Genomic DNA, 14437 nt, shown 5'->3' with positions numbered 1-14437 from the left:
ACTTATAAAGCACCACGTCCTGCAGTAACGTCCTTACAGAAATTCCAAAAGCTGCTGCTTTCTTGCCAAATCTTTGTAGGAACCACTGCCAGAATGGGATGCTCAAGACCGCGGAAATCTGGAAAGAATGAAAGAATGTAAATATTCTTACTATCTATAGATAACTACTTATAATTCATATCTATCTATCATCCATCTATCTCCTATCCATCTCATATCTATCTTTCAATATTTCATATCTGTAGCTATATTTCTATTTCATGCCTAGCTATCTAAAATTGTACATCAACAATAGGATCTGCCAGGTAAGAACTAAGGGCCCATTGGGTGATATTACATTGGCAGTGATTGGGAATGAATTTCTTATAAACGTTTGTTCCCGATCATTGCCTGCACATTAGCTGCATTTACAACCAGCGATCATTGCGTCTCTGTGTGGATGAACAATCTTAACTACGATTGTTCATCCCATGGGATTGTTTGCCAGTAGCACAATGGGGGAGATTTATTAAAGTAGACCTGTGGGCAGCATGGTGGCTCAGTGGTTAGCAGCGCTGGGGTCCTAGGTTCCAATCCGACCAAGGACGACATCTGCGTATTAAATTACTAATATACTACAGCAACAGAGTCCTCTAGCATTGTCATATGAATGAGTCAGAAGACAGGAGCTAAAAAGAGTCACAGGGACCACGTAGGACAACTCACCAAGATGGTCAGCACCAAGTTCTGGAAGTGATCCCGTAAGTCTCCTGCAGCGTGCGTGCAAAAAAGGACAAAATTGCTCTGCTGAAGCTGACAGATCGGAGAGAAAATATACATGTGAATGAGGTCCATGTATCAGAGCGCCATCCACCGACCCTAAGACTGACTATCTGCAACTACATGGCGGGAAAAACACAGGCCCAGATTTACTAATGTGTCTGCGCCAAAAATTTGCATGATTTGGTGCTTATTTGGCACAGGTTGGCAACTACACTTTTTTTTTTCCCATGAGAAGGAGTGAGGCTTGATAGGAAAGGGCAGAGCTTAAAGGGGTTATACAACACGGAAAGAGCGGCCCAGACCTGCCCGATCCAGGGTGAAGGTGATGCTCACCTGTTCCCTACTACTGGATTCGGTCTGTTGGGCTGCCGGGCCAGAAGTTCCGCTCCCGCGGTGTGCTGAGTACAACATCCGCCGATGGGGACAAACATGACTGCTGCAGCCAATCACAGGCTGCTGCAGTGACCTGCTCCCTCTGCATCACATGTGACATCATGCGTGATGCAAGGGGAGCAGGTCACTGCCGCAGCCTGTGATTGGCTGCAGCAGTCATGTGTGTCCCCGTCGGCAGATGTTGTCCTCAGCAACACGTGGGGGTGGAAATACCAGCCCAGGAGCCCAACAGACTGAATCCAGCGGTGCGGAACAGGTGAGCATCACCTCCACCCTGGATCGGGCAGGTCTGGGCGGCTCTTTTAGTGTTGGCTAACCCCTTTAACTTGAAAGAGGCAGGGCCTATTTGCCATTTTGCACCACAATGGGGGAGATTTATCAAACTGGTGTAAAACAGAACTGGCTTAGTTGCTCATAGCAACCAATCAGATTCAACCTTTCGTTTTCCAAAGGAGCTGTCAAAAATGAAAGGAGGAATCTGATTGGTTGCTATGGGCAACTGAGCCAGTTCTACTTTAGACCAGTTTGATAAATCTCCCCCATTGTGTCTCAAAGTAAGCCAACCAATACTTGGTATAGAGTCAGACAGAGGTGTCCATCCCTGCACCAGATGTATCATCCACCTTGAGCCCCGTGATAAATCTGGTGCAGGTCTAGACGGACGGTCTATGCTTACGTGATTTATAGGACTAGTAAATCTGGGCCGGTGCGTCTGGGCACAGCTATGATTAGTGAATGCAGCTTTGATATGTTGTTTATTGAGAGTTTAAACTTTTCCCACCCCATGACGCGCTATAATGTCACAATAAGCAGGTCGTTCCAGTATAATGATGTAAAGTGTTGGTGGCGTGCAGGGGCTGAACTGAAGATAACCCTGATCCTGGTTATTTAACTTCTTAGATGTCACAGTCAGTGCTGACTGTGGTGTCCAAGTGGTAAGACAGAAGGACCATCTATAATATGAGATAGGTTACAGACGCATTTCTACGGCGCAGTGTCTATAAAATCAGATAAGTGTGCCAACTCTTGTCTATGAGCGGAGCAGACATAATATAGGATAAGTGTACAGACGTGTTTCTATGTACATTATATCCGATAGGCTGCAGACTCATTTCTAGGAGCAAAGAGTCTATAATATCAGATATGTGTATCAACGCGTTTCTATAAGCATGTACCTAATATAAGAGTGTACATAATATAGGATCGGTCACAGACGCGTTTCTATAGTGGAATGTCCATTATATCATATAGGTTACAGACATGAGCAGAGTGTCGTTAATATCAGATAAGTGTATCAACGCGTTTCTATAAGCATGTACCTAATATAAGAGTGTACATGATATAGGATCGGTCACAGACGCGTTTCTATAGTGGATTGTCCATTATATCGTATAGGTTACAGACATGAGCAGAGTGTCGTTAATATCATATAAGTGTATCAACGCGTTTCTATAAGCATGTACATAATATAGGATAGGTTACAGACGTGTCTCTATAGTGGAGCGTCCATTAGGTCAGATAGGTTACAGATACGTTTCTGTCAGTGGAGTGGACAGAATTTTTCATACAATATATCTCCATTCAAGCTGAGTTTTTTCAGCACCATTAAGCCCCATTTACCTGGACAGCAGCTGAAATAAAGAAGAACGAGGCTATAAGGTAACAGTACGGCCCGTGCCGCATAGATTTTTTGAAACCGCTATAAAATGGCATAAACTTCCCTGTAGACCTGGCATAGGAATCTAGAAAACAGATGGAATTATTAAAAGGTAAAGTATGGATACAGAGAAGACACAAAGTCCTACAGAAGTGTGACACATAGGTATATATATATATATATAAACCTGCACAACACAAGTAATGATACATAGCTGCCAGCGCCACACCTGTCCATAGGTTGTGTCTGGTATTGCAGCTCTACGCCATTAAAGTGAACGGAGCTGGGCTGCAATACCACACACAACCTGCAGACAGGTGTGGCGCTGTTTTAGGAAGAAATCAGCCTCCTTTTTCTAATTTGGTATAACACCTTTGACTTTTAATTCAACCAATCATTAAATGAAAATTTGAGATGGGGGTCTCACCATTTCTCTCTTTGACTCCTAGAAACAGGACAGCCGTGCAGAGCACATATATACAGCCGATTACGCCAGCAGAGATCATGTAGACATTCCTCTAGGCATAAATGTTACGAAAATTAAATCAAAGCACGTCATGTGATACCATCTATATGATTGCTGTCAATGAACGAGAACATGTGTACAGCCTAACTGGTCCTGCTTTCAGCTGAGAAGTGGACACAATGGTACGGAGTCCACACAATGATCTAGGTCAGGGATCAGCAACCTCCGGTAGCCCAGCTGTTCAGAAACGACAACTCCCGGACTGCTTCATTCGCTTCTACGAGAGTTAGAAGATAGGCCGAGCATGTGTGCATGCTGGGAGTTGTAGTTTCACAGGTTACTGATCCCTGACCCTGGGGGGGTTTTCATATGGAGAGTCTTATAGGCCATGCAATGCCTTTCTTTTGCCTCTGGCGCCACCTGTTGGAAAGCATCTATCCTATACGCCAACATGCAGAAAATGGGTAACTACATATGATAAAAGATATATCAAATACATAATATACATACAACTAAAAATGAATCCACATAAAACCAATAAAATAGGGACATCTGGTGGACAAACTATGTAATGGCACCCAGATAGACTAAACGGCAAAATGCGTGAGACCAGTGGGTGGTATCCCAGTCATATTTCAGTTTTGAGGTTTTTACCTAACCACCCATTGTGGCTGCGTCTCTTTTACTGCAGATGGCCATCTGGGCGTCCCTTTTAGCTGTGGTATACATTGTAATTTGTGTGTAATTATATCCTGTTCAGTCATTCATCTGAGATGTTTGCCCCATTGTCCTGGTTCTACGAGGACTCATTTTACTTGTATGTATTACATTTATTTGATTTGAAAGGTTTTACATTAAAGATTTGTCTTTTATCGCTTGTAGTTACTTGTTTGTTGTAATACATTTGGGATGTACATACTGTATATATATCCTATGTCCTATAAGTCAATGTCTGATTTCTTAGATTAGGCCTTAAAGGGCTTGTCCAAGTTATTTTTCTTGACGACAGAAGTGGTACGCAGGTGTAATTCCAAGAAGCCGTCCCATTCACTTCAATGGGACGGCTCCTTCCTATACATAGAAGTGAATGAGACGGCTTCTTGGAATTACACCTGGTCATCAATAACAATAACTTGGACAACCCCTTTAAACAAAACTATAGCCAAATCAGACACTCATCTGCAAACAGCTGTTTCAGGGTGAATGCCCCTTATCGGTGCAGAGCACCTGCCTTCCAACAGGTGGCGCTAGAGACACGGCTTTCATTCTTTCTTACATTTTTTTTATTTATTTTTTTGGAAAGAGGAATACCGGTAATTTGCACACCTTTTTCCCAGAGGAGCATTGCATGGAGTATAAGACTCTTCGGCCTACTAGGTGCTCTCCATGAGGAGAAACAGAACCCTCCAGTCAGCCAAACCCGTTCTCTGCTCTGCAGAAGGGCAATCACCCTAAAACAGAAGTCTGCAGATGAGTGTCTGGTTTTAAAAGGGTTTTCCAAGACTTGCTTCTGGTGAATGGGCCCAGAAAAAATAGATGTCTGGCAAGAACCTCTGATTGCATACTAGATGAAGATAGATCGTACACAGTCAGGCCTCATGCACACGGCCGTTCCGTGCATTGGAGACCGCAATTTGCAGTCCCCAATGCACAGGCAACATCCGAGCGGATTTCGCAAACAGATCCAGACCCTTTCAACTTGAATGGGTCAATGATCCGTCCGCAACGCAAAAAAATAGAACATGTTCTATATTTTTGCAGTGTGGAGGCACAGAGAGAAACCCCATGGAAGCACTCCGTAGTGCTTCCAAGCCTCTGTTCCGCACCGACCTTCCAGATTGTGGACCCATCCGTGATGCGGGGTGCACATGGCCGGTGCCCGTGTATTGTGGACACAATGTTTGCGGGCCGCAATACGGGCCACGGCCGTGTGCATAAGCCCTTAGTTTGAAGAATGCTGCTATGTCTCTGACTTTCCGGCCAAGATGGGACAATCCCCTTTAATAAATTTCCCCTCAACTACATCTCTTTTTCACACATGCACTTTTCCATTCACTTTTCCGATGTCTCGCGTAACGAGAAAAGTTGCAATTTCTTGCACAAATTCGTTTCACATTTGGCTATAGGGTGGTGCCCAGACTGGTTGTGAACCTGGTTACGTGGTCGCACATTCAGGGGCCGAGTGAAGCACCTTACAGCAAAAATGTTCTAGAAGAGTCCGTCCAGTTGAGACAACTTCTTTAACATAACTTTTAATGGGATAAAGAAATACACAGAATTGGGCGCCTGCAGACTGTACAACCACAGAAGAACAAGCAGGCCTGCTGTTTCTGCCAACAACGTCCAGGAGACATTGCCCCTTGTGCACAATTCTCAGACCTTCTCTCCGTACTTACAGCGTGCAGCTTGTAGTCTGCTGATCCTGGAACTAAGATGGTGCTGTTCACCAGGGAGTAGGTGGCATTCATGGAAATGTTCACTGTCCCAGAGTCCACGTGACAGTGATGAGAGGTGTGGGCGCTCGCCACTATCTGCCCTTGTAGAGCGGCTCCAATGAGAGTCCCAAGAACCTCCATGGTCATTCCTAAAGGAGAACATCTGGTGGGGTTAGGAGTCCATGGCTGCATGATTTTCTCTACATATGTTCATTATATTACTTGGGTATCTTTCTGGCACTATGTCTGGAGGCAATGAGTAAATATCTACAGCATAAATTGAAAACAGCTTCTAGATATTGAAAACCTATCCTCAGAAGAGGCCATGAATATCAGATCAGTGGAGGTTCGATATCTGGCACCTCTACCGATAGCCTGTTTTCGGCAGCCACAGGTACCAGAAACTATACAGAGGACGGAGCTGGCCGTGCTGCATTTACTTGGCGTACTGTTGTCCTTGGTTAGATTTGAACCTAGTGCCAACCACTGAGCCACCAGAACAGCCATACCCAGGACCTACGCCGATCAGCTGTACAAAGAAGCTGCTGCACTCCATGAGCGCTTAGGCCTCTTCCTAGGCCACGTGGCCTTGGTGCACCCCAGTCCTAGTCAAGTATATGGGGCTGAGCTGCAATACCAAGCACAGCCACTATACAATGTACGGCGCTGTGCCTGGTGAGTTGACTAGAGTCAGACCCCCACTTATCAGATATTGATCACCGGTCCTGAGGATAGTTCATCAATATTGTATTCCTTTAAAACCACTTTAAAGGGATTTTTGTTTAGATATTAATGACTTAGGCTGGGTTCAGACCTGAGCGTCTTTGATATGCGCGTTTTTGACGCGCGTTTGTGTGATTGACTGCAATGTCCTATGGCCACAAACGCGCGTCAAAACGCCCCAAAGAAGCTCAAGTACTTGTTTGAGCGTAGGGCGTTTTACAGCGCGTTTTTCAGCGCTGTAAAACGCTCAAGTGAGAACCAGGGCCATAGGGAAGCATTGGTTTTCATGTGTTGAGCGTTTTACAGCGCGTTTGAACGCGCTGTAAAACGCTCAAGTGTGAACCCAGCCTTAGTCTCGTGAATGGAAGCTGAGCTGCAGTATGCCTGCATGGCCACTACACAATGTACGGCGCCGCACTCACCGGAGCTCCAGCGTGCACAGTGGCCTCTTCAAACAGCTGATAAGGATAACCCCTTTAAAGAGGATCTGTCATCACGAAAAGCAGTGCAATCTGCAGGCAGCAGGTTATAGAGCAGGAGGAGCAGAGCAGATCGATATATAGTTTTATAGGAGAAGATTCAGTGTAACTTGCATTTTATACATTATTACCTCAGCTTTTTCTCAGCTGTGAGTATGTCCCAGTGGTGACGAACCTATGGCACGCGTGCCAGAGGGGGCACTCAGAGACCTCTCTGTGGGCACGCGGCTCTGTGTAGGCCGTGCGTAGGGTTACCATCTGTGCACTAATGAGCACTTCCATTGTGGAGCACTCATTAGTAAAGCCCTTGCTCCCCTTTTCTACTTGTGTAAAAAAAAAAAAAAACATCCATTTGATGGCGCCGCGGGGAACACTCGCTGCTCACTGGATGTGCAGGACCCGCGCTCCAGCGTGATGACGTTTTGCAGCACTGACTGGAAGCAGCAGGACCTGCGAAATCTTGTTCTTGCCATTATTAATACTGGGAGCCACTACTGGGGCATTATTATTACTAGGGGCCACTACTGGGGCATTATTAATACTGGGGGCCACTAATAAGGAATTATTAATACTGGGGGTTACTACTGAGGCACTATTAATACTGGGGGCCACTACTGGGACATTATTAATACTGGTGGCGACTACTGGGGCATTATTAATACTGGGGGCCACTACTGGGGCATTATTAATACTGGGGGCCACTACTAGGGCATTATTAATACTGCAGCAATATTAATACTGGGAGCCACTAATTTGGGCATTATTAATACTGGGGGTCAGTACTGGGGGCCACTACTGGGGCATTATTAATACTGCAGCATTATTAATACTGGGGACCACTACTGGGGCATTATTAATACTGCAGCATTATTAATACTGCGGGCCACTACTGGGGCATTATTAATACTGGGGGCCGCTAATGGGTCATTATTAATACTGGGGGTCACTAATGGGACATTTTTAATACTAGGGGGCACCAACGGGGGCATTCATGTTACTGGGGCCTGTGTTAAGCCACATCCCCACAGTTTAATTGGTCGGTATTTTCAGTATTCAGGTTAAATTGCCGTGTTGGCACTTTTGGGTTGCAATTTGGGCACCCGGTCCCTAAAAGGTTTGCCATCACTGGTATACACAGATAACTGTCAGTCACTGACTGTAACATGCCACTTACATGCACAATACCGCTGCAATGGCAGGATCGGCAGGGGACTCACGTGCACATAGATATCAGATCTCGCTTCCGTTCCGGCTGGGACGGGAGCTGCAGCGCTGGAACAGGGATGATCTGACAATCCGGCCCCCCGGCAATGTGTTATCAGTCTCGGGGGCCTACACACTGTTGTATTCCTAGTAGCATCTATAACTAGATATATTACAGAACTGTATACATATCAGATACAGGACGCTCAGACATCCTGGTACTCTATATGGCGGTGGTAATAAGAGACTGGCAGGTTGGTGATTTACCGGGAGGTGAATTCTTACAGCTTCTCTAATCTGTAAACTTAGAAATGGACACAGAAATCATTTCAGGATATTGCCTGATCATCACACTTACGGTACGCAGTCGCCGAATCCCTCTCTGTCTGGTCTGTGCTAAGAAACATGGTCAGCGTTGTGTACGGGACGTGATAAATCTATAGGAAAGAAAAACCAAGAGCCGTATGTGTGATTTCTGCAGCAGAAGGGAGCCCTACGTGAAGGCATGGGCTCTGCGGTGTCACGTTTTCGCCCATGCATTGCATTACCGCCAGTCCTGCATCATCTCCATGTTTGCCTATACTAGGAAGGGTGGGCTTGTGCAACAATCTTGGACTAGAAACGCTGTCGTCACAGGTTACCATAATAAAATGAGGGGGTACTGATTTGAATATGACTCCAGCACATGAATTACTCCATAGCCACTGGAGATGCCCATGACTGTAAATTACTGCTCAGTATCACTGATTCCATGGACCCGACCACTGCTGGATCTTCTCGTCATGCTGGATATCTGCAGTCACCACCAGAGGGCGCTTAAGAGTATTGAGCTCAATGTATAAATAAGATGCCAGGGATCAGCAACGTTCAGCACTCCAGCTGGGTGACACTATGACTCCCAGCATGTACACTTGCTGGGCTGTTCTCAGAACTCCTATAGAATGAATGGAGCATGCTGGGCATTGTAGTTTCAGCTGGAGTGTTCAATATCCTTGCAGTGCCCCCATAAAAATGGGCGTTGTTTAACCCCTTTAAAAGGAATGTCTGCTATGCATTTCTTATTATATATACACCCTATATAATGTAGTTATACCTGGTGCCTTAGTGCTATAAAGTGCGGCTGCCGTCATACACTGCAGAAATATTATCCTACACACCACCTACCATTACCATACAGAGCTAGGGTCAGCTGGGGCCTTGTCTCTCATGAGAAGAAAGGATCAGGCATGTTGACATTTAAAATGACTGATCCTTCTTTGCCTTGAATTTGTTGTCATAGGAGAGTCAGGACATCCCTATATGTATTAGGTGAAAGGCTGGTCGCACCAAATCGATGAGTTGGCCAACTTTCTGTGTGTGGGCAGCTTAAAGACGTTGTGTGGCCTAGGAGCCGACAACCCTTACTGTCCTAACCTGTGCCTCATAAAAAACATGTCTGCGGTCCCATCACAGAACTCAGCAGTCACATCTGCTTAGACTGTATGTCACTGCTGTGATTTATTTTTCAAGTAAGGGCTCATACAGGGGCGTATCTATCACGAGCCAAACAAGGCATTTGCCTAGGGCGGTACTTGCCAATGGGGTGGCAAAATGCCTTGTTTGCTTAGCGATAGTTACACAATATGCTAAATATTTTTTTGCCCCTTGTCCGATCCGATCCGGGGGTCGACTTATACAGATCCGATGGTATATTCTAACCCCCAGGCGTTCCCATGGTGACAGGGAAGCTTGCCGGGGGGTTAGAATATACAGGGCCACGCCGCTCACATGAGTACATTTATAAACTGTAATCGGTAACTTTATGTCACGGAGGGTGTTACAGAAAACTAGAAGACACAAATGAAGATCCGACTGACTTGATCCCAAAACTAAGGAACCAAAGGGTAAGCCCTGAAACAGCCCTAGCTCTCTCCCTTACTGCTCAGCCTATGCAAAAATCTCTATGGTAGATAATTGCATACCCTCGTTCCTCGACTGTATGACACCTGAACACCCTATAATAGTGAGGGGACACGACCACCGGCTCCCTACACTTAATACGGAGGGAGTCAGGGTCACCTAAGATCAAGCAAACAGGAAAACAGGAATAAAGAAACAGACTTATCTTGTGGATGCAGCAGTAACAGCTTCTAGCATCAGCACACTCCAGGAAGTTGTATAAACCGCAAAGTGATGCAGTATGGGAGGGGATTTAAAGGGATGCAATCAGTGCAACTAGATGACAGCTGAGAGAGGGAAACGAGATGACAAAACGAAAGCAAAACAAAAGAACCTCAAGCAGGAGGTTCTGAAGAACGTCTGTCAGAGCTTCACAGATGTCTGGCGGTGACACTTTAACTTTAATCATCGCTGATATCTTTACTTGGATACCTTACTCTTAGCTTCGGTAACAGCAGGCAGTGCGGGCGGTGCTCACTCACTGACGTCACGCGACTGCTCCTCCCACTAGGCGGCGCAGGCACGTGACATCAGTGGGTGAGCACCGCCTGCTGTTAACGAAGCTAAGAGTAAGGTATCGAAGTAAAGAGATCAGCGATGATTAAAGTTAAAGTTACTGATTACAGTTTATAAATGTACTCCTGTGAGCGTCGGGGAGGGGGATCTGTGGATGGCACTGTTTAGGGGGGGATCTGTGGATGTTACTGTTTAGGGGAGGGCGATCTGTGGATGGCACTATTTAGGGGGATCTGTGGATGGCACTGTTTAGGGGAGCGGGATCTGTGGATGGCACTGTTTAGGGGAGCGGGATCTGTGGATGGCACTGTTTAGGGGAGCGGGATCTGTGGATGGCACTGTTTAGGAGAGGGGGATCTGTGGATGGCACTATTTAGGGGGATCTGTGGATGGCACTGTTTAGGGAGGGGGATCTGTGGATGGCACTGTTTAGGGGAGCGGGATCTGTGGATGGCACTGTTTAGGGGAGGGGGATCTGTGGATGGCACTGTTTAGGAGAGGGGGATCTGTGGATGGCACTGTTTAGGAGAGGGGGATCTGTGGATGGCACTGTTTAGGGGAGGGGGATCTGTGGATGGCACTGTTTAGGGGAGGGGGATCTGTGGATGGCACTGTTTAGGGGAGGGGGATCTGTGGATGGCACTGTTTAGGGGAGGGGGATCTGTGGATGGCACTGTTTAGGGGAGGGGGATCTGTGGATGGCACTGTTTAGGGGAGGGGGATCTGTGGATGGCACTGTTTAGGGGAGGGGGATCTGTGGATGGCACTGTTTAGGGGAGGGGGATCTGTGGATGGCACTGTTTAGGGGAGGGGGATCTGTGGATGGCACTGTTTAGGGGAGGGGGATCTGTGGATGGCACTGTTTAGGGGAGGGGGATCTGTGGATGGCACTGTTTAGGGGAGGGGGATCTGTGGATGGCACTGTTTAGGGGAGGGGGATCTGTGGATGGCACTGTTTAGGGGAGGGGGGTCTGTGGATGGCACTGTTTAGGGGAGGGGGGGTCTGTGGATGGCACTGTTTAGGGGAGGGGGATCTGTGGATGGCACTGTTTAGGGGAGGGGGATCTGTGGATGGCACTGTTTAGGGGAGGGGGATCTGTGGATGGCACTGTTTAGGGGCGGCGATCTGAGGAAGGCACTATTTAGGGGGGGGGATTGTGGATGGCACTGTTAAGATGGGGATCTGTGGATGCCACTGTTTGGGGGGAGATCTGTGGATGCAACTGTTTAGGGGGGGGGGTCTGTGGATGCCACTGTTTAGGGGGATCTGTGGATGCCACTGTTTAGGGGGGGGATCTGTGGATGGCACTGTTATGGGGAGGGGGATCTGTGGATGACACTGTCATGGGGTGGATCTGTGGATGACACATATAGCATAAGATGCTATATAGTGTCATCAATAGATCCCCCCATAGCAGTGTCATCCACTGATCCCCCTCCCATAGCAGTGTCATCCACAGATCCCCCTCCCCATAACAATGCCATTCACAGATCCCCCTCCTCATAACAGTGCCATCCACAGATCCCAGTCAGTTCCCTGGACTGGAGAAGATCGTCTTGAAGACAGGGAGGGCTGGGCAATCAGGGGTAGTCTTATACGGCGAGTATAGCCCAAAACCTTTATTTTAAATGGAAAAGTTGGGGGTCGTCTTATACGCCGGAAAATATGGTACTTCCTTCTCATCCTGACTTCCTCCCGACCTCCCCTGCCTTTTGCGTCTGCGCGTTGCCGTCGTGACGTCACACGGAGGTGGAGTCACGGGCCGGCAATGCTAGGTTGAGCCTTATCTCCTCCAAGTGCAGAACAGATCCTGCACACGGTCACCGTGAACAAGTCGTGAGGCCAGGCCCCGGACACCAATGCCTGCTGTCTTAAAAAACTGTAAGTAATTAAATTACAGTAATTCACAAAAAAAATCTATTACTTAGTTGTTTTATGGGGGAAGAATTAGGGACGGGTTAATACTGTACTATCTCTAGCTGCACATTACTTTTTATTTTTTTTAAAAACAATCTGTAAAATACATTTGTGTTAGAAGTTGTGCTTTAATTTTTAGAATAATGATACATCCATTTTATTTAATGTATTTGTGCTAATTTCTGTGCTGTTGGAGGGGGGTGAGGGGCAGTATTACACAATCTTTATATATTTTTTTATACATATACAGATTGTGTAATACTGCCCCTCACCCCCCTCCATCCAACACAGAAATTAGCACAAATGTATTAAATAAAATGGCTGCCTGTATCATTATTCAAAAAATTAAAAAAGCGCAACTTCTGACACACATACTTTGTATTTTACAGATTTTTATATATTTTTTATACATCTGAAAAATACAAAATATTTGTGTCAAACTAGGAATGTGCATAATTAGATGGTAGACATTTTATTTCATACATACATTTGTGATGATTCTTTTACAGAAAGGAAGATGTGAAGCTCTAACAGGAAAGGGTGGAGCCTAAAGAGGGAGGGGTTGGGTTTACAGAGGAAGGGGTTTGGCCTTGACAGGAAGGGGTGGGTCAAATTTATATTAGGGGGGTGCCTGAGTTTAGTCTCGCCTAGGGCAGCACAAAACCAAGATACACCACTGCTCATGCACACAAACTTATTTTATGTCTGTATTAGATCCACATTTTTTGCATGTCGGATGCAGACCCTTTTACTTTAAAGGGGCCGCAAAAGATGCAGACTGCTCCGTGTGCTGTCCGCATACGTATGTCCACTATGCGGCCCCGTTCTGTTCCGCAAAATTTTGAATCTGTGTTTTGCGGATCTGCAACACGAGTATGGCGGCAACACCGTCATGTAAAGCAGCGGGTCCACAATATGCGGGCACCGTACATGTGCACCCCGCATCACGGATGAGTCACTTGAATCTGTGTTTTGCGGATCTGCAACACGAGTATGGCGGCAACACCGTCATGTAAAACAGCGGGTCCACAATATGCGGGCACCGTACATGTGCACCCCGCATCACGGATGAGTCACTTGAATCTGTGTTTTGCGGATCTGCAACACGAGTATGGCGGCAACACCGTCATGTAAAACAGCGGGTCCACAATATGCGGCACCGTACATGTGCACCCCGCATCACGGATGAGTCACTTGAATCTGTGTTTTGCGGATCTGCAACACGAGTATGGCGGCAACACCGTCATGTAAAACAGCGGGTCCACAATATGCGGGCACCGTACATGTGCACCCCGCATCACGGATGAGTCACTTGAGTCCGTGGGGTTTCCCTCTGGATCGATCTACGGAATCCGCACAGTTGTTGTCCGTGCATTTGGGACGGCAAATTGCGGTCCCCAATGTACGGAACGGCTGAGCAACGGCCATGTGCATGAGCCCTCACACAGAGGGACCAACATGTCAACTCAGGGCAAATCACCACTAGATGGCACCAAAGCACTGTGCAAAGTCAGCCTTCAGTCATGCCCTCTTTTTCCTTAGGCCGGGTTCAAACTACCTTTTAGTTTTCCTTTCTACTGATCTGTCAGAACAATAGAAAAATAAAGAAAAAAAACGGATCCTGTATTTTAAGCATCTGCTATGCACATTTGGCATCTGTTTCAGCCATCTCCGTCTGATATACGTTATCTTAGACCAAAAAAAGTCCTGCTTGCCTAATGGATCTCAGACAGAAATGGCTAAAACGGATGCCAAATGTGCATAACATACAGGATCCGTTTTTTGTTTTTTTTCTGATGAATCGGAAAAATAAATGGTGATGTGAACCCGGCCTAATGGAGAAGGTTTGGCTTATATCCTTAGTCAAGTTGTGGTGCCTATTAATGAGTCATACACCGACTTATGGGGTAGCTACCCCCAATAGGTGGCACTAGAGAGGCAGTTTCC

At 46.5% G+C, this 14437-nt stretch overlaps 1 protein-coding gene across 4 annotated transcripts in view; it reads right to left on the bottom strand.

The window, feature by feature from the left end:
* Positions 1 to 14437, bottom strand: part of MFSD2B (major facilitator superfamily domain containing 2B) — a 65399-nt gene that overhangs the window by 11065 nt on the left and 39897 nt on the right. For all 4 annotated transcript variants that reach the window (XM_040427418.1, XM_040427419.1, XM_040427421.1 and 1 more), the window contains exons 5-10: positions 8477 to 8555; positions 5675 to 5862; positions 3240 to 3330; positions 2776 to 2897; positions 706 to 792; positions 38 to 118 (exon numbers count right to left, since the gene is read on the bottom strand). In XM_040427418.1, the coding sequence (XP_040283352.1) occupies positions 38 to 118; positions 706 to 792; positions 2776 to 2897; positions 3240 to 3330; positions 5675 to 5862; positions 8477 to 8555 (648 nt within the window). The remainder of the gene's footprint in view (positions 1 to 37; positions 119 to 705; positions 793 to 2775; positions 2898 to 3239; positions 3331 to 5674; positions 5863 to 8476; positions 8556 to 14437) is intronic.

The sequence above is a fragment of the Bufo bufo genome, chromosome 4 (genome assembly GCF_905171765.1).
Source record: "Bufo bufo chromosome 4, aBufBuf1.1, whole genome shotgun sequence".
In the NCBI taxonomy this organism is placed as follows: Eukaryota; Metazoa; Chordata; class Amphibia; order Anura; family Bufonidae; genus Bufo; species Bufo bufo.
This window is presented reverse-complemented; position numbering and strand designations above follow the sequence as displayed.